At 39.5% G+C, this 19,651-nt stretch overlaps 1 protein-coding gene and 1 long non-coding RNA gene across 3 annotated transcripts in view; one reads left to right on the top strand and one right to left on the bottom strand.

Annotated features, from left to right (window-relative positions):
- The window catches only part of LOC115287953, a 55,036-nt gene extending 35,407 nt beyond the window's left edge, over nt 1–19,629 (bottom strand). The window contains exon 1 of the long non-coding RNA XR_003906741.1: nt 19,527–19,629. This is a non-coding gene — a long non-coding RNA (uncharacterized LOC115287953). The remainder of the gene's footprint in view (nt 1–19,526) is intronic.
- Nucleotides 1–19,651, top strand: part of ARHGEF4 (Rho guanine nucleotide exchange factor 4) — a 192,963-nt gene that overhangs the window by 86,221 nt on the left and 87,091 nt on the right. The window contains exons 1-2 of one of the 2 annotated variants that reach the window (XM_029934812.1): nt 2,680–2,797; nt 8,273–8,399. In XM_029934812.1, coding sequence (XP_029790672.1) covers nt 8,285–8,399 — 115 coding nt within the window. In that variant the 5' untranslated portion in view covers nt 2,680–2,797; nt 8,273–8,284. Of the gene's footprint in view, nt 1–2,679; nt 2,798–8,272; nt 8,400–19,651 lie in introns of those variants that run through there. The other variant, XM_029934811.1, reaches the window with a different exon arrangement.

Raw genomic sequence — 19,651 nt, 5'->3', positions numbered from 1 at the left:
ATTTCTTCACTGGGTTATTTGTTTTGTGGGTGTGAAGTTTGGTGAGTTCCTTGTAGATTTTATATACTAGCCCTTTATCTGATATGTCATTTGCAACTATCTTTTCCCATTCTGTCGGTTGCCTATTAGTTTTCTTGATTGTTTCCTTTGCAGTGCAGAAGCTTTTTATCTTGATGAAGTCCCAAGAGTTCAGTTTTGCTTTCATTTCCCTTGCCTTTGGGGATGTGTCAAGCAGGAGATTGCTGCAGTGTGGGTCTAGGAGGTTTTTTCCTACTTTCTCCTCGAGGGTTTTGATGGTTTCCTGTCTCACATTCAGGTCCTTCAGCCATTTTGAGTTAATTTTTGTGTATGGTGTAAGAAAGTGGTCTAGTTTCATTCTTCTGCATGTTGCTGTCCAGTTCTCCCAGCACCACCTGCTAAAGAGGCAGTCTTTTTCCAATCGCATATTCTTTCCTGCTTTGTCAAAACATATTCAATGCAATCCCTATCAAAATTGCACCAACATTCTTCTCAAAGCTAGAACAAACTATCCTCAAATTCGTATGGAACCACAAAAGACCCCGAATAGCCAAAGTTATATTGAAGAAGAAAACCAAAACGGGAGGCATCACAATCCCAAACTTTAGCCTCTACTACAAAGCTGTCATCATCAAGACAATATGGTATTGGCACAAAAACAGACACACAGACAAATGGAATAGAATAGAAAACCCAGAACTGGGCCCACAAATGTATGCACATTGATTTTTTTATCCTGCAGCTTTGCTGAACTCATGTATTAGTTCTAGAACAATTTTGGTGGAGTCTTTTGGGTTTTCTATACTGAGTATCATGTTGTCTGCAAGTAGTAAAAGTTTGACTTCTTCCTTGCCAATTTGGATGCCTTTGATTTCTTTTTGTTGTTTTATTGCTGGGGCTACGACTTCCAGTACTATGTTAAATAGTAATGGTGAGAGTGGACATCCTTGTCTTGTTCCTGACTATAGAGGAAAGACTCTCAGTTTTTCCCCATTGAGGATGGTATTAGCTGTGGGTCTCTTGTATACAGCCTTAATGATGTTGAGGTATGTCCCACATATTCCTACTTTGTTGAGGGTTTTTATCAAAAGTATTTTATCGAATGCTTTTTCTGCATCTATTGAGATCATATGATTCTTATCATTTCTTTTATAATGTAGTGTATCATGTTGATTGATTTGCAAATATTGAACCAGCCCTGCAAGCCAGGAATAAATCCCTCTTGATCATAGTGAATAATTATTCAAATGTACTGTTGAATTTGATTTGTTAGTATCTTGTTGCATCCATGTTCATCAGGGATATTGGCCTGTAATTCTCCTTTTTAGTGGGATCTTTGTCTGGTTTTGGAATCAAGGTAATGCTGGCCTCATAGAGTTTGGAAGTTTTCCTTCCATTTATATTTTTTGAAACAGTTTGAGAAGAATAGGTATTAACTCTTTTTCATATGTCTGGTAGAATTCCCCTGGGAAGCCATCTGGTCCAGGACTCTGTTTGTGAGAGATTTTTAAATTACTGATTCATTTATTTCATGGTTATGGGTCTGTTCAAAATTTCTATTTTTCCTGTTTCAGTTTTGGTAGTTTGTGAGTTTCTAGGAATTCAGCCATTTCTCCAAAATTGCCTGCAGTTTGTTGGCATATAATTTTTCATAGTATTCTCCTAAAATTATATTTCTGTGGTGTTGATTGTGGTATATCTTCTTTCATTTGTAATTCTATCTATGTGGGTCCTTCCTCTTTTCTTTTTGATCATTCTGGCTAGGGGGTTATCATTTTTGTTAATTCTCCCAAAGAACCAGCTCTTAGTTTCATTGATCTATTCTTTGGGGAAGGTGGTGGGGGGGGTTGTGTTTCTGTATCATTTACGTCTGCTCTAGTCTTTATTATTGCCCTTCTTCTGCTGGCTTTACATTTTATTTGCTATTCCTTTTTTATCTCCTTTAGGTGTAAGGTTAGGTTGTGTATTTAGGACCTGTCTTGCTTCTTGGGATAGGCCTAAATTGCAATATACTTCCCTCTTAGGACTCCCTTTGCTACATCCCAAAGGTTTTGGACTGTCATGGTTTCATTTTCATTTGCTTCTATATATTTTTAAAATATCTATTTATTTATTTTGAGAGAAACAGAGACAGAGAGACAGAGAGAGAGAGCATGAGCAGATGAAGGGCAGAAACCAAAGGAGAGAGAGAATCCTAAGCAGGTGCTACTGTCAGCACAGAGCACTATGCAGGTCTCTCTGATGAACTGTGAGACCATGATGTGAGCCCAAATCCAAAGTCAGACACTTACCAACTGAGCCACCCAGACATCCCTGCTTCATGTATTTTTAAATTTCTTCATTTATTTCCTTGTCAACCTATTCATTCTTTAATAAGATGTCCTTTTACCTCCATGTACTTGAGGGCTTTCCAAACTTTTTCTTGGAGTTGACTGCAAGTTTCATAGCATTGTGATCTGAAAATATGTATGGTATGATCTCAATCTCTTTGTCCTTGTTGAGGGCTGATTTGTGACCCAGTATGTGACCTGTCCTAGAGAATGTTCCATGTGTACTCAAGAAGAATGTGTAGAAGAAGAAGAAGAAGAAGAAGAAGAAGAAGAAGAAGAAGAAGAAGAAGAAGAAGAAGAAGAAAAAGAAGAAGAAAAAGAAGAAGAAGGTGTATTATGCTCTTTTAGGATGAAATCTGAATATATCTGTAAAGAGCATATGGTCTAGTGTGTCATCCAACGCCACTGTTTCCTTATTGGTTTTCTGCTTAGATGATCTGTCCATAACTGTAAGTGGGGTATTAAAGTCCCCTACTATTATTTTATTATCAATGAGTGTCTTTATGTTTGTGATTAATTGATTTATATATTTGGGTGTATCAAGTTTGGGACATAAATACTTACATTTGTTAGATTTTCTTGGTGGATAGATCCCATTTTATGATATAATACCCTTCTTCATCTCTTGTTACCACCTTGTTTTAAAATCTAATTTGTCTAATATAAGTATGGCTACTCCAGTTTTCTTTTAACATCCATTAGCATGTTAGAGGCTTCTCCATCCCCTCACTTTCAATTGCAGGTGTCTTTAGGTCTAAAATGAGCCATAGGCAGCATATAGATGAATCTTGTTTTTTTATTCATTCTGATACCCTTTGTCTTTTTATTGAAGCATTTAGTCCATATACATTCAGAGTGATTATTGAAAGATATGAATTTAGTGACATCATGTTGCCTGTAGAGTTGGTGTTTCTGGTGATGCTCTCTGGTCCTTTCTAGTCTCTGTTGCTTTTGATCTTTTGTTTTCTCCACTCAAAGGGTCCTCCTTAAAATTTCTTGTAGGGCTGGTAATTAACTCCTGTAGTTTTTGTTTGTCTGGTAAACTCTTTATCTCTCCTTCTATTTTGAATGACAGCTTTGCTGGATAGAGATTCTTGGAGGAATATTTTTCCTATTTAGCATGTTGAATATATCTCATCACTCCTGCCAACTTGGCCTGCCAAGTTTCTGTGGACAGTTCTACTATGAACCTTATCTGTCTTTTTTTGTAGGTTAAGGACTCTTTTTCCCCTTGCTGCTTTCAATATTCTTTCCTTGTTTGTGTATTTTGTGAATTTGACTATGACATGTCTTGGTGATGGCTGGCTTTTGTTGAATCTAATGGAAGTTCTCTGTGCTTCTTGGATTTTATATCTGTGTCCTTTCCCTGAATAGGGAAGTTTTGAGTTATAATTGGCTCACATAAACCTTCTGCCCCCTTTTCTCTCTCTTCATCTTATGGGATTCCTATGTTATAAAGGTTATTACATTTTAATAAATTGCTGAGTTCCCTAAGTCTGCCTTTGGGATATCTGATTTTTGTTTCCCTCTTCTTTCCAGCTTCATTATTTTCCATAATTTTACCTATAAATTATTTATATCGCTATTTTGCCCCTCTGCCTCATTAATCCTCATTTTTATGGCCTCCATTTGGGTGTGCATCTTGGTTATAGCACTTTTAACTTCAGTCAGATTAGATTTTAGTTCTTTTATCTCTGCAAAAAGGGATTATCTTGTATCTTCTTTGCTTTCTTCAAGCCCAGCTAGTATCCTTATAATCATTGTTTTAAACTCTAGTTGAGACATCTTACTTATATGTGCAATGATTAAATCCCTGGCTGTCATTTCTTCCTGTTTTTTTCTTTTGAGATGAATTCCTCCTTCTTGTCATTTTGGAGGAAGAAAACAACAACAACAATAATAGTAATAATAAAATGAAATAAAAATTTAATTTTTTTAAATCAAATAAAGGAAGTTTGGGGCTGCTTGTTTTGGTCTGCTTGTTAAGAGAAGCTCTGTAGAAAAGAGAGGAGTGGTGAAAAAAGAAGAGAGAAAAAATAAAATTTAAAAATAATAAAATAAAATAAAATAATTTTGCTCTTTTTGTGTCCAAGAAACAAAAGAAAACAAAAACAAAAACAGAGCAACAAAAAAAGCAAACAAACAAACAAAAAAACCCTAATGAAGCTAGATCCATTTTCCCCTAGAGCTGAATCTTTGCAGCACTCTATGATCAGTAGGCTAAGCTCCCAGAAGGGATTTGTACTGGTCTTCTGGACGAGGGGTCTGCTGATCTGATTCCCAGGGCCACTTGCCCTAGTGGAGATGTACCTGGAGGGAACAGGGGGGCAAGGTTTGGTGTAGCAGCCCTGGGAAGTTTGCACCTTCACAGATACACAGTCAGTCACACATACACACACACACCCGTGTCCCCTGCTTCTGTCAGCTCTCTGCCTTCCTCCTGTGTCTGAGCTGTCTGCCTACCAGGTGGCACCTCTCTCAAGAGTTTTATCTCAGATGTAGCTGTGTTTCAAAACCACATATTAGAGACTCCCATGTTCAGACCAGCAGTGATTTTCTGGGAGGCAGTCTCACTGTGCTATACCTGGGGCCAGCTCGTCCCAGGAAATAGTCATGCCAGTGCAGAGTGGCAACAGTTCAGAGTTTATGGTAAATCACGACACACAGCCGGCACCAGGATTTGCTTCCCTTAGCCAGCATCCTTTGTTCCTATATGAACGTGGTGGCTTGATAGTGCCTACTGGGTCTTTTGCCTGTGGAGAGGCCAGACCACCTCTACCAAATGCACTCCAAGCAGGGGAACATCTTCTCCCCATGTGATCCAGGGGACACTCAAACCTTGCTGCCTGCTCCTGGCGCTCTGCCCTGCATCCTCACCAGAGCACTGCCAAATGCACTGCTCTCTCTCCCCCTCTTTTTTCTCTCTGTGAAAACAGCTCCCCCCTCTCCACTCTGAGGCACTGCAGCTCTTCACTTGCCCAGTTCCCTGCTCTGCACCATGTATCTGCTCTGTTCTTTCCCTCAAATTATGCAGATTGTTCTGTTAATCCTCAGATTGATTTCCTAGGTGTTCAAAATGGTTTGACATTGATCTTTCTGTGTTTGAGGGACAGACAAGCCCAGGGTCCCCTTACTACTCTGCCATCTTAACTCTTCCTTCAAGAAATTTCATAATATTGTTCTGCACCACGCTTTCTCTTCTGTTCTTGCATCTTTGATGGCAGAATGTTAGATGTTTATTGTTGTTCTATGGCCCCCTGAGGCTGTTTATTTTTTCCAGTACAATAAAACATTGGATTGCAAGTAACTTGTTTCTGTGAGTGTTCCACAAGATGAGCAAACATTTCTAATAAATTTTAGCTTGATAAATGAGTGATGTCTTCTAATACAAGTAGTATGAGATGCCAAACATCACATGATCACAACTGAGCCAATGGTTCTTGAAATTCACTTTGATATACGAGTGCTTTGGTTTACAAGCATGTTTCCAGAATGAATTATGCTAGCAAACCAAGCTTTTACTGTATTGTTTTTTCTATGTTCTTCAGACTGGATAATTTCTTTTGAATTATTTAGTTTATGATTCTTTCCTCAATCATCTTATTTTGTAATTGAAATTTACCAGTAAATTTTTTATTACAGTTACTGTATTTTTCAGTTATAATATTTCAATTTCATTCCTTTTTTCATCTATATTCAACCTGTGAGCAACAAAAGGGTTAGGGGTACCAACTTTACACACTGTCAAAACCCACATATAGCTTTTGATTCCCCCCAAATTTACTAAGAGCCTACTGTTGATGAGAAGCCTTACTGATAATATAAGTAGTCAATTATCACTTCTTGTTTATGTCATATTACAAACTTTATTCTTACAATAAACTAGAAAAAAGAAAATGTTAAGAAAATCATAAGGAAGAGAAAAATACATTTATAGCACTGTACAGACTATAGTTATCAAAAAAAATCCACATATAAGTGGACCCATGCAGTTCAAACCCATGTTATTCAAGTGTCAACTATATCTCCCTGCTGTTATTTTCCACTCAGTTCAAAAGTGTTCATGCTTACTTCTTAGAGCCTAGTTATAAGAGCTGCTTTAAAGTCTGATAATTTCAGCTATCATGTTATGTTGGTGTTAAGATCTGTTGGTTGTCCTTTACCTTAAACATTACTGAGATTTTCATTACATTATTTTCATTATGTTTGTGTGTTAAGTAATTTTGAATAATATCTTAGACATTTTTTAATACTATGTTATGAGATTCTGGGCCTTGTTTAGTTGCTATGGAGAATAATGGCTATTACATTTTTTAAGCAATTGATCCAATTTAGACTACAAGTTCTTACTGGCCTTCAGGGGCTATGTTTCTTATGTCATTTCAGTTTTCAAGGTATTTTCAGTGCTATTAGGATAATGTAGGTCACTCAGTGACTAGTTTGACACCTATAATATGTTATATTCCATAGTTCAGTTCTCAAAGACTTTAGTATCCTGTTTAGGGTCAGATCCACCCATGCACAGTATAGAATAAGTCCTGGAGTTTATAGACAATTTTTGGGAACATTTTCTTGAGTTCCTTTCTCTCTGCATTCTTCCAGACATGTTCTGATTCCAGGAGCCCCTCCATTCCTAATCTTTTTGCCAGAAAGTTGGACTTTTGTTTTCCTACTTTGCCATACACTTCCTACAAATGTGAAAATCTGGAACCAAGTGGTAGGAAAACAGATGTAGAAAAATGAAACAGATTCTCCTCCCAACTTCATGCTCTTAGGACCACAGTTCCTTTGGTCATGGAGGATTCCTCTTCCTCAGAGTTTTAGGTGCCTACCTGGCCATCACTGCCACACTATAATAGAATTTCCTGGGAATTCAGCGTGGGAAGAAACAACAGAGAAAATTTCCCTCAATCGTTCATACTCTTAGGGGCCTCTTTTCCTTCTCTTCAGACCACAGAGGGCTTCTTTTGGGGTTGTTTTTAGGCACACCCAGTTTCAAGTTGCTGTTGAGGTCAAGCCAGAAGATATCGTAAAAACAACAAAAGAATTTTCTAAGCACTACTTGGTTCTTCATTTCAGGGATACAAAAGAAAAAGAACATTTATTTGAATACATACCAATTTTTTTCTTAATTTTTTTAACATTTACTTAGTTTTAAGACAGAGAAAGAGCACAAGCAGGGGACAGGGAGAGAGAAAGAGACACACACACACAGAAATCGAAACACGATCCAGACTCCAAGATGTCAGCACAGAGCCCAACATGGGCCTCAAACTCATGGACCACAAGATCATGACCCAAGCCAAATTCAGATGCTCAACTGACCAAGCCACCCAGATGCCCCTACATACCAAAATCTTTAGCTACTACAATAATCTTACAAAGTAGACAAAACTGGAAGGGGCCAATTTTATATCTGGATGATGGGATGATAAAGAAAGGGAAATTCTTGTCTTCCCAAGACCCCATATAACACTGGTCCTTACAATTCAAAGGGTAAGGTCTGTCTCATAATTATGAAATGCCCAGGATTTCATGGATTGTATTTTAATTAAACACCCCTAGAAGAATATGCCTTAGTTAAAACTAACAGCCATGCTTTTGGAGAAATGTCAGGCTGTGTGACTGAGCAGCTGGACTTTGGGGGGTTTGGAGACCTTCTCAACAGTCCTTATTTCACATTGTTGAATGGCAACCTATTCTTCCACAATTACCACATATGGCCATACCCATTAAAGACTCCAGAAGAAGTTTTGTGGATTTTTTCCCTTCATGGATTTTGATGTAAATGGCACCTCCTAAAGCAGTATGCATTTTGGCTGTGTACCCTGCTCACAGCAAAGATCTTGAACAATGAAAAATGGCAATGACAGCATAGCATCTCTTTTCTTCATTTACTCTCTGACTCTTTCCTCCTTTCCCAGTGTTGGAGGAAGATGACCATGACATCTCCAGAATCTTTGAGTCGTGCTAGAAGAAGCCATCCATTCTCCCAGAGTGCCCCAACAGGACTGAACTGCATGGGCTGGCCAGAGTACCTACCAGACACTGGTAAGTTGTGTGCCTCTCTCTTTTGTTTTATACTCTGATGTCCTAAAAAAAAGGACAGGAAGTGAGAGAGTGTTGTTGGCTGCTGTTTACCTGTCTGGCAGAAGTAGCTTGAAGGTGAGGCAGATAAACCAGTGTCTCTTACCCCTTCAGTTTGGAAGAGGTCCCTAGCACCCAGAGAAAGGGAAGTATTGGGTTGGGGAAGATTCCATTATTGAAACCCCAAACCTGCCTCCATTTGTTTATTTTGAGTAGACTTAATGATCATCTCTTGGGTCCAGCAATAGGATATAACTATAGGATACATTACTTGCAGAAGAAATAATCACATGGAGAATTGTCTTTAATCTAGAATGGAACTTGAGTGTGTTTCCCTTTGACAGACAAGCCTCTTCCATGAGTTTTATGGCTGCCTCTCTGAGTCTTCCAAATCAATGGCAAACAGCATCACATCATATATTTGCCCATAAGAGGGCTGGCCTTTGTGACAGAAGGAAACTGGGCCCCAGCAAGAGCCAAGATAGGGCATCCTCATGCAGAAGCCACCACCTTTCCCAGACCTAACACAGGAGGGGCTTGGATATGCTGGGAATTCTCAAGGGCTCCTGGTGTTAAGTGTCAGATCTTGAGCAGGTGCAGATGATATTAGCAACCTTATTAGCTAAAAGCTGGCTGGAAGTAGAGGCCAATCTGGTGTTTAAGAAAGATAAAGGATGGGGAGCTCCTGGGTGGCTCAGTCGGTTGAGCATCTGACTTCAGCTCAAGTCATCATTTCAAGGTTCATTAGTTTGAGCCCCACATTGGGCTTGCTGCTGTCAGCCTGTTAATGCAGAGCCTGCTTTGGATCCTCTGTCCCCCTCACTTTGCCCCCCTTACTCTGCCCCTCCCCCGCCTGTGCTCACCCAAAAATAAATAAATATTTTTTAAAAAGATAAAGAATGGTAAACCCCTAGACAGGGTTGAAAAAGCAAAATAGCTACACCTGTCAAACATACACTTTGTCCAGACTTGGGGAGTGGGAACAGGACTGACATTCAAGGCAAAAGATGATAGGAGCATAGTGGCCAGGCTCTGGGGAATAGACGGGGGTTAGCCATCCTGAGGAAGGATGCACATCCTTCTGATACAGAACTGAGTCCTGAACCCTGAATCCAACTCAGTGCATACATACTAGGTGCTGGTCCTGGGGAACTAGCTGCTCTGATTAGATGGTGGACATGATCTTTTTCCATTACTAAACATATGTGCTTATGGTGCATCATGCAGCAGACTTATTCTTTCTCAGACAGGGTTGTGATCTTAAATTCACAGTAAGCAAAGTCATGAAAAGGTGTTTGACAACTGCTGCAATAATCTTTTCAAAGGAAAAAGATATTTCTAAGATAGGTCTTCGTTAAGTTATGGGATTATTTAGAAGCTCATAGAAGGAGCAGTAGTTGGTGACAGTAGTGTTTTTCCAGTGATAATCCTCAAGGCCGACTTTCCCCCTTGAAGTTAGAACTTTATTACAAATCCAAAGTTCAATAATCATATGTTCCTATAATTTCAGAGGTTCGTTTGAATTAACTGACAGGTGGGGGTGCCTGGGTGGCTCAGTCAGTTAAGCGTCTGACTCTTGATTTCAGCTCAGGTCATGATCTCATAGTATCATGGGTTCAAGCCCGACATCAAGCTCTGTGCTGACCCTGTGAAGCCTGCTTGGGATTCCCTTCTCTCTCTTTTCCCCGCTCTGCCCCTCCCGATTCATGCTCTCTCTCAGAATAGATAAACTTTTTAAAAAATGACAGGTGAATGTATTGCAGAATATGTCCTGGCATGCTGGCACACCAAAGATAGTGCTCTGGATGTCAGATATCAGGGCTCTGGTTCTAGCTGCACTTGATGTGGGGGTGAGAAATCATACACATCCCTCATTTCTCTGTATTTCAGATTCCTTTATTATTCAAAAAGGGAATAATAATTCCTGTTTTCCCATTTCATCAGCTTAATATTGATGGTCAAGTTAATATGAGCATGTGTCTCTGTATTTAGCTTATGACAGTCTTATCTTTATCACTTCTACTCCAACTGTTCTTTTCCAAACTTCTGGGATTATATTTTCAGTCTCTATCCCCAGAACTTCTCTCATCCTTTGCATTATTTTTTTTAAAAACTTCCTCTTTGGTCTGGGAGAATTTCTGTTTTATCTTCTACTTTGCTTTTCTGGTTTTATCTACCTGTTCATTGCCTGCTGGATTTGTGATTTGATGATCACACTTTTAATCTCCAATCAATCTTTCCAATGCCCTCTAGAAGCTTGTTAAAAACAGAAAATTGAGAATTTTGTAAAACTTTCTCCTATTCATGTTTTATAAATTTATTTCCAAATTCATCTGCATTGCCTTTGATAGTTTTCCTGTAGGTTAAATTTCTCTATTTGCTTATCCTTACAGACATCAATCCTTCCCCAACAAGGGCTTGTTATCAAGTAGTACTGGAAACAACATCCTTTCAGAGACTGCTGTAGAGTCCTGTTAAAATCCTTCAAACACAGTTGAAGCAGGAAGTGAAAAGATAAGCTTTCCTATATAACTTGTGTATCACAAGTTCAGTCACCTTGAGGGAGCTGTAAACAGTGCCAGCAGGAAGCTTTGCTTCTTCCAGCAATCCTTTTACATGTCTGGAGTAGCCAAGAATTAGCCTGATGTGGGAGCATGCCACCCTTTGCCCCAGAAGCTGGTGCCCAGGATAAATTGTACCACATCCACTCCTCTGTCAATGGAACCAGCAGAGCCAGATACAATTCTTCAAGTCGCCAGCACAGCAGACGCACACAGTGTCACATAAAACCCTTTGCACATCCAGAGCCCTTGTCTGTGACTTTGGAAGGTTGGTGAGGTTCTACCAGGCACTTCCGCACTTGCCTTCTGTTTCCATGGTTATTTCAAAGGTGTGGGTCACTTCTTTCTTCAAGCCAGTTATACCTTGTGGGTGAATTTCTCTATTTTTTAAATAACTTTATCAAGATACAGTTCACATACCATACAGTTTACCCATTTAAAGTATACAATTCACACTTTTTAGTCTATTCACATATATGTGCAATCATCACCACAAATTTTCCTATTCTGGATTTGCATATGAATGGAATCCTATAGGACCTAGTCTTTTGTGACTGGTTTTTTTCACTTAGAATAATGTTTTCAAGGTTCATCCATGTTGTCACATGTATCATTCCTTTTGATGACTGAATAATAGTCCATTGTATAGATGTAACACAATTTGCTTATCAATTCATCTGCTGGTGGACATTAGGATTGTTTCCAACTTTCAGCTATTATGAATAATGCTGCTATAAAAATTCATGTACAAGTTTTAGTGAAGCCATATGTCTTCACTCACATACATGGAACTAGTGGATCTTTTGTTAACTTTATATTGAATCTTTGAAGAACTGCTAAACTGTGTTCTGAAGAAGCTGTGCCATTTTACATTCCCACCACCAGTGTAATTTCTCCAACATCCACATCCTCCCCACACTTGTTATCTGACTTTTTGACTTTATTCAAACTAGCGGGTATAACGTGGTACCTCATTGTGGTTCTGACTTACAGTTCTCTTTTTATATACTTATCAGCTATTTATCTATCTTCTGTTCTTCTAAGAAATGTCTATTCTTTTACTCGTTTTTAAAGTTTTATTTATATTCCAGTAAGTTAGCATACAGTATAATATTAGTTTCAGGTGTATAATATAGTAATTCAACACTTTAATAGCTGGTGCTCATCACAAGTGCACTCCTTAATCCCCATCACCTATTTCACCTATCTCCCACCCACCTCCCCTCTGGTAAACATCAGTTTGTGTCTTAATTGGGATATCTGTCTCTTTTAATTGAGTTTTTAGTGTTCTTTATACCCTAGAGACACATGCATTATCAGAAAAATGATTTACAAATATTTTCTGCTATTCTGTGATTTGTCCTTTCATTTTCTTGATGGTATCCTTTGAAGCACAAAGTTTTTTTTTAACTTTGATAAAGTCCAGCTTATCTATCTTTTTCTTTTGTTGCCCATGCTTTTGATATCATATCTAAGAATCCTTTACCAAATCCAAGGTCATGAAGATTTGCCTCTATGTTTTTTACCGAGAGTTTTAGCTCTTACATTTTTTAAATTTATTTTGAGTTCATTTTTATGTGGATATCCAGTTGTCCCAGCTAATTTGTTGAAAGGACTATTCTTTCCCCTTCAAATTGTCTTGGTACCCTTGTAAGTTCATCACAGATAGGATTTATTCCTGGACTGTCAGTTGTATTCCACTGGTCTGCATCTGTCCTTGTACCAGTACCACACTGTCTTGTTTGCTATTGCTTTGTAGTAAATTTTGAAACTGGGAAGTGGAGTCTTTCTCCTTTACCCTTCCTTTTAAGGAATGCCTTGGCTATTCTGAGTCTTTTATAATTCCATATGCATTTTAGAATCAGATACCAGTTTCTACAAAGAAATCAGCTAGGGTTCTCATGAGGATTGTGTTGAATCTATAAGTGAATTTGGAGAGCATCTTAACAATGCTGAATTTCCTGATCTGCAAACATGGGATTTTACCCACATCTATTTAGATCTTATCTCTTTCAACCATGTTTCACCATCTTCAGAATGCAAGTCTGTACCTCTTTTGAAAAATTCACTCAAGTATTTCATCCTTTTTGATACTTTGTAAATGAAAATTTCTTAATTTCATTGAAATATATAAAACTATATAAAAATACAATTGATTTTTGTATATTGATCTTGTATCCTACAACCTTGTTGAACTCATTTCTTAGTTCTAGTCATCTTTTCAATGGATTCCTTAGGATTTTCTATATATAAGATTGTGTCATCTGTAAATAGAGGTAGTTTTCCTATCTAAATGTCTTCTATTTCTTTTCCTTGCCTAACCATCCTGATTATAACCTCCATACAGTACAGTTGAATAGAAATGGCAAGAGTAGACATCCATACCTTGTTCTTGATGTTAGGGATAAAGTATTCCATCTTCATCATTAAGTATGTTGTTAGCTGTACATTTTTCACAGATGCCCTTTATGAGGTAAAGTTACCTTCTATTCCTAGTTGTGGAGTTCTTTGGGTTTCTTCCTTTAGTTTTGTTTTGTTTTTACCAGGAGAGTGTATTGAATTTTGTCAGTGCTTTTCCTGTGTCTATTGAGATAATCATACAACTTTTGTTGTTTATTCTGATATGGTATATTACATTAGTTGATTTTCAGATGCTAATCCACCCTTGCACTTCTGGGATAAATCCCACTTGGTTAAGATATATAAATATCTGTATGTTTTGCTGAATTTGCTTTACTAGTATTTTATTCAGGATTTTTGCATCTGTATCCATAAGAGATATTGGTCTGTTTTCTTATAATAACTTTGTCAGTTTTGGTATCAGGGTGCTATTGGCCCCATAAAATGAGTTAGGAAATGTTCCCTCCTGTTCTGATTTTTGCAGTAGTTTGTAAAGAATTGGTATTATTTTTTCAATGTTTGGTAGAATTCAGGGATAAAGCCACTAGGGTCTGAACTCTTCTCTGTAGGTAGTCTTATGATTACTGATTCAATCTCCACTTGTAAGTCTGTTCAAATTGTCTACTTCTTGAGTGAGTTTTGACAGTTGTGTCTTCCTAGGAATTTGTCTACTTCATCTAAATCATCTAAATGCCTAGTGTACAATCATTCATAGTACTCCTTTATCATTCTTTTTATTTCTGCAGGGTCAGAAGTAATGTCCCCTCTAGTAATTTGAGTTCTCTTCTTTCTTCTTGATCCTCTTCTTCTTGAATCTTCTTTCTTCAACTGAAGGTCTGTCAGTTTTGTTGATCTTTTCTAAGAACCAGCATTTGGTTTCTTTTATTTTCTCTATTCTGTGTCTCTTCTGTTTCTATTTCTCTATATTTCTGTTCTCTGTTTTTTTCTGTAATGATTTCTACTCTACCTTTATTATTTCCTTCCTTCTGCTTGGTTCAGATTTTGCACTTCTTTCAGTTTTGTACTTCTTTTTCTAGTGTCATAAGGTGCAAATTTGGTTGTTGACTTTAGATCTTTCTTATTTTAATGCAGGCATTTGCAGCTATAAATGTCCCTATAAGTGTTGCTTTAGCTGTGTATCAAAAGTTTAGATATATTTTGTCTTCATTTTCATTTATCTCAAAGTCTTTTCTGATTTTTCTTTTGGTCTATTCTTTGATCCATTGGTTACTTGGGAGTGTGGTGTTTAATTTCCACATATTTGTGAGTTTCATAAAGTTCCCATTACTGATTTCTAATTTTATTCCATGTGGTCAAAGAATATGCTTTGTATTATTTCTATCCTTTTAAATTTACTGAAGTTTGTTTTATGGACTAATACATGATCTATCCTAGAAAGTATCCCACTCGAGAAAAATGTATCTTCTTGTGTGGTATGCTCTGTAGATATCTAGCAGTTCTAATTGATTTGTGCTGTTGTTCAAGTCTTCTATTTGTGTAATCATCTGTATAGTTAGTTTTATCCCTTATTGAAAGTTGGAGATTGAAACCTCCAACTATCATTGTTGAATTATCTATTTCTCCCTTCATTTCTATTGGATCTTGCCTTATGTATTTTGGTGCTCTGTTATTAAGCATACATATGTTTTAATTGTTAGATCTTCCTGATGGGTTGACCCTTTTATTGTTAAACTCAGCTTTTAAATTCCACTGATTGGTAGCTGATTGCTCTACTCTTCACAACAATGTCTTGGGGCATAAGTTGCTCAATTTCTGGCTCCTTTGAAGGAATAGTTTCAGAAATCTGTATTTGGAATTTGTTCCTATCCCAAAAGGGCTTATTCCTGGTTCTTTCTTGCAAAGAAATGCCTTATTCCTGGTTCTTTCTTGCAAACTAATAGGCTTATAATTCTAGGCTGTATCTTCATTAGATCCATGAATATATTCCCAAATGCCTTTCACCAGAAGCCTACTACTCTTGGGAGGATCCTTAAGTTTAAATTTCTCCATGCTTTAATAAAAATGAGGGCAGTTCTTCTGGGAGGAGATTAGCAGATAATCTGTTTTATGGCCTTTCCACAGTCAAAATTCTCCTCCTAGGCAAAATATTTGAGCAAGAGTTCTGGAGCTGGGGATAGGGATAATGGCAAACTTCTCTCTGAGTGACAACCACTGAAGGAATGTCTATAGTCCCCTGGACTTGCCTGGCATGGAATCACAGCCTCACAAGGAGGGTGAACAGATATCAGAGCCTCATTATTCTCCATGTGCTGAAGAAAGGAGTCCCCACTGTTCAACTATTCTTGCCCAGGACTTAGCCTCAATAACAGGCAGTTGGGGACAGGGTGAAAAACACTGCTTCTCTAGGGAAGTAAGCTCTCCAGCTGGGAAATGATACAGGGAGCTCTTTGTTCTTTGATTTAGCCATCTGGAGTGGAATCTCCAACTCAGTGATCTGGGAAGAAGGGAAGAAGATGTGTTCCTGGTTCAAATATCATAAACTCTCACCTTTCTTAGTAAACTTTCATTGATTTTCTTGAATAATTTTTATTTATTTGCTATTTGCCCCTAAGAACATATCCAGAGGTTTTAACTGGTTATTTTTAAGTAATTTCCACCAGTTTCATTGGGGAGTGGGTCAGTAGAACTCATCATTGTCCTACTTGCCTGAAGACAATCTCCATTTTCCCTATTATTATAATCTGTTAGTTATCTCAGGAAGAATCTTAACAAAAATAATTTGGATGACTGAGCCTATATCATAGTTACTCAATATCAAGATCCATTGCTTAAATTTCCTCATTATATTCCCAACAACTAGCAGTATGCTCTGTACAAAGTAGGCTCATAGTGTCTCTTGCCAATAATATGGATATTCCAGCAAGAACTGGCTAGAGAATCCTCAAAACCAGGAAGAAAGGAATTAACAATTCCATAGTGGTTCGAAGCATAGTTGGTGAGCACTGGAACTAATTCCACCACTTCCTAGATGTGTGGCCTTGGATTATTCTGAGCTTATTATTTTCAGCTGAAAAATGAGGCCAATAACAGTACCTATTAGTTAAAGTTGTTGTGGAAGTTAAATAATATATGCAAAGTAGTTAACACTTAATTTTTACTTAATAAATAGCTGCTAGTAGTTCAGACATTGCTAGGCACTATTGTATATGCACATATCTCTTCATGTAATCCCTACAATAATCCTGCAAAAATAGTTCTCAGTATCATTATTTGATGGGTGAAGGGAGAAAGGCTTACGAAGTTTTAATAATTTGTCCAAAGTCACAAGTAGTAAGAGGAAATCAGAGTTTGAACCCAGATCTCCCCGGTTTTAAAGTCTCTTTCTGTTTAACACTATGGTAGAAACTGAAGTACAGGGTTAGCTAGGAGAGACAGAACAGAAGCCAATCTCTAAACTTAGCAAGTGTCTGTTTCTACATGTACAGTTGAATTACAGCTCCTATTTTCATATCATTGAACCGGTCTCAAACAGTGATCCTTCTGTGTCGACCTTTCTCATAAAGATACTTTATTAACATTAATTCAGATAGATAGATAGATAAATAGATAGATAGATAGATAGATAGATAGATAGAAATAGAGATCTAATTATAAACCTACCATGTGATGGCAAGAGAACCAAAATTTCCTCTCTCCCTTAATAGATTCAGAAATGGATGAGTTTTATGAGCTCCCATGCATTAACTTTTATTCCCTAACCTTGGGCACTATATAGTAATTTCAGCTGCCATCACCACAGTGGTCTTAAGAAATGTGGATCCCTTTTTCATACCATAGCTCAAACAAGGACACTTTGATCTTCCCTGCAATAGAGCTGAGACCAGAATAGCTGGTTCAAATAAGAATTTACTGAAATCTCAAGAAGACTTAAAAGAGAAATGGACTCAGAAAAAGCATGGTCTTGGCTCTCTGGCGGACAGTGGCTTACACAGGCTAGACCAGCCCAGGCTGCTGCCATCTGGAGGCACCACCTTTGCACCATCCACTCAGGATCACACATCATCTGCTCAAAGGCCTAAACCCCCAGAACAAGAATGTTCCCTTCCTGCTTACTTGGCCTCTTGCTCAGTTCCATGCCCCCACTCATTCCTCCACAGGCACTTACCAGGCACCCACCTTGCAACAGGTGCTCTGCACACACTGAGACACAGTGGTGGGTAAGAAGCTGCTGCCCTCGCAGCATCCACAGACAACAGATAAACAACAAGCCATTGACAGATAAGTCCTAGGAAAAAATAAATGAAGTTTCACTGAGGAGGTAACATTTGCTAAGATCTGATGTTGAGAAGGAAACAGTACCTTGAAAAGCAAAAAGAAGAGCATTTCAGGTGAAAGGAACAAAGGCCCTGAGGCTACAAGGACAAACAGGAAGGTGGCCTCAGTGGCTGGAAAGCAGAGAGCAAAGGATAGGGGGTGATGATCAGGGTTGGAAAGATAGGTCAGGTCAGAACACAGGGTCTTGTGGGTCTGGCTAACTGTGAAGAGAGACCTCTGAAGGGTTTGAAGCAGGAGCATGACAGGGTATGATTTACATTTTAGAGCTCTCTCAAGCTGCTCTGTGGAACAAGTTAAAAGACTAAAGCTGTCTTCCAAGCACAGCATGATAGTGGCAGCAGTAAAAGACATGGACAACTCTGACACTTATTCTAGAGGCAGAACCCAGACTTGCTGATGAGTTGGAAGTGGCGTCTCTTAATCTGTGACTCATGCTGGCAGTGACCATTTCCTTCCTGGAAGGTTCTTCCAACCCACAGGAGCTCACTCAGAACCCTCAACCCGACAGCCACATAAGAACATGAGGGGACCCCTCTTGCAGAGCCGCCCATAATCAGTAATAAGGGTTGTTCTTCCCAAGGGCATGAAAGGATAGAGGCATGGGTAAGAAGTGTGCATTACAGGTATGGAGTGGTTAGGAAAGCACAGTTTCCCTGGACAAGTAGAATAAATTGAGGGAGGAGGTCTTCAAGATGCAGACTGGCTGAGTCACACCCCCCACCCAGGGACCATCAATTGCACAACCAACAACGCTGGTATTACCATATGCTTGTATAGGGCTTTGTACTTTATATAAATGTTGGCATGCCATTGTCTCCAGCCCCTGAATCTATTAAAAGCAGCAGATACTGATATATTAATCTGATAGAGGAGATAACAAAGGGCCTACAAGGAGAGGAGACAGATATCTATGAAGACACGGGGTCCCCCATGGTACAGAGCTAGGAGCACACAGAGAAGGCTATGGGCAATAGGAAGTGGACCCCAAATGCAGAGAAAGGGAGAAAATAACCACTTTGCCAGCATCCACCCTATACCAGCTGGTATGTGGCAAGTACCTCTCATTTCATCTTCACTATGTTAATTCTTCTACCACTTTAAAACCAGCTTCTGAGGGCTCGGAGGGGTTGGAGGAGAGATGTTGCTGGGGAGGGTTTGGGGAGGGTAGGAGGTTGGGAGGGATGATTGATCAGCCCATATCAATCCATATTAGGGCTTCCCCTGACATATCTCACCTCCAAGGCCAACTCTCCCACTGTTTTCACCTCCTAGATTTTGTTATTTCCTGTAAGGACTTGTTGATTTATTGTCTTTGTCTGGAACAGCAGAGGTACTTCACCCTTTAGGCACATTACAGAACGCGAGTGACTGGGAGGGTCCGAGGAAACAGCATCTTTTTCCCCTAATAATCCCTATCCCCCCTCCCCCCCACCCTCCCACCCCCGCAAAACAAACCTCTGTAATCCCTGGCTCTCTGTCTTGTGCTTTGGGGCTCCCATTTTCATTTGTGCCTGTAACTGGGCTGTTTCAGACACTTCCATGGCGGGGACGAGGGCCCCACCTTTATGGTCTCTAATCACTGCGGAACATCTGGACCTCGTACCCTGAGTGGGGCACGTTCCTGCAGACTGGTGTCAGGAGGGTCGCGGGTGCCGTCCCCTCCGCACACCGTGCGCGCGGCAGGCCCGTGGGCTAGGGGCGTGTCCCGGCCAAGCGCGCTCCCCCGAGACGGTGTTCATGGAGGTCAGCCCCAATCCCTGTCCCGAGCTCCCGCCCCGCATAGACGCGGACGCGCTGCCCGCAGAAAAAGCGAGCGCCCACCGGCCCTACTCACCGTCGTGGCCTCGGGGCGTCCCCTTCGAAAACGACCCTGGGCTCGCACGCGCGCCGGAATGCGGGCGGCCGGGCGCGGCCCTGCGGGGACCGAAGGTGGTCGGTGCCCCCGCGCGCCGCGCCCGC

This window comes from Suricata suricatta, chromosome 3 (assembly GCF_006229205.1).
Source record: "Suricata suricatta isolate VVHF042 chromosome 3, meerkat_22Aug2017_6uvM2_HiC, whole genome shotgun sequence".
Classification (NCBI taxonomy): domain Eukaryota; kingdom Metazoa; phylum Chordata; class Mammalia; order Carnivora; family Herpestidae; genus Suricata; species Suricata suricatta.
The sequence above is the reverse complement of the archived record's forward strand: the minus strand, read 5'-3'. Positions and strand labels throughout refer to the sequence as shown.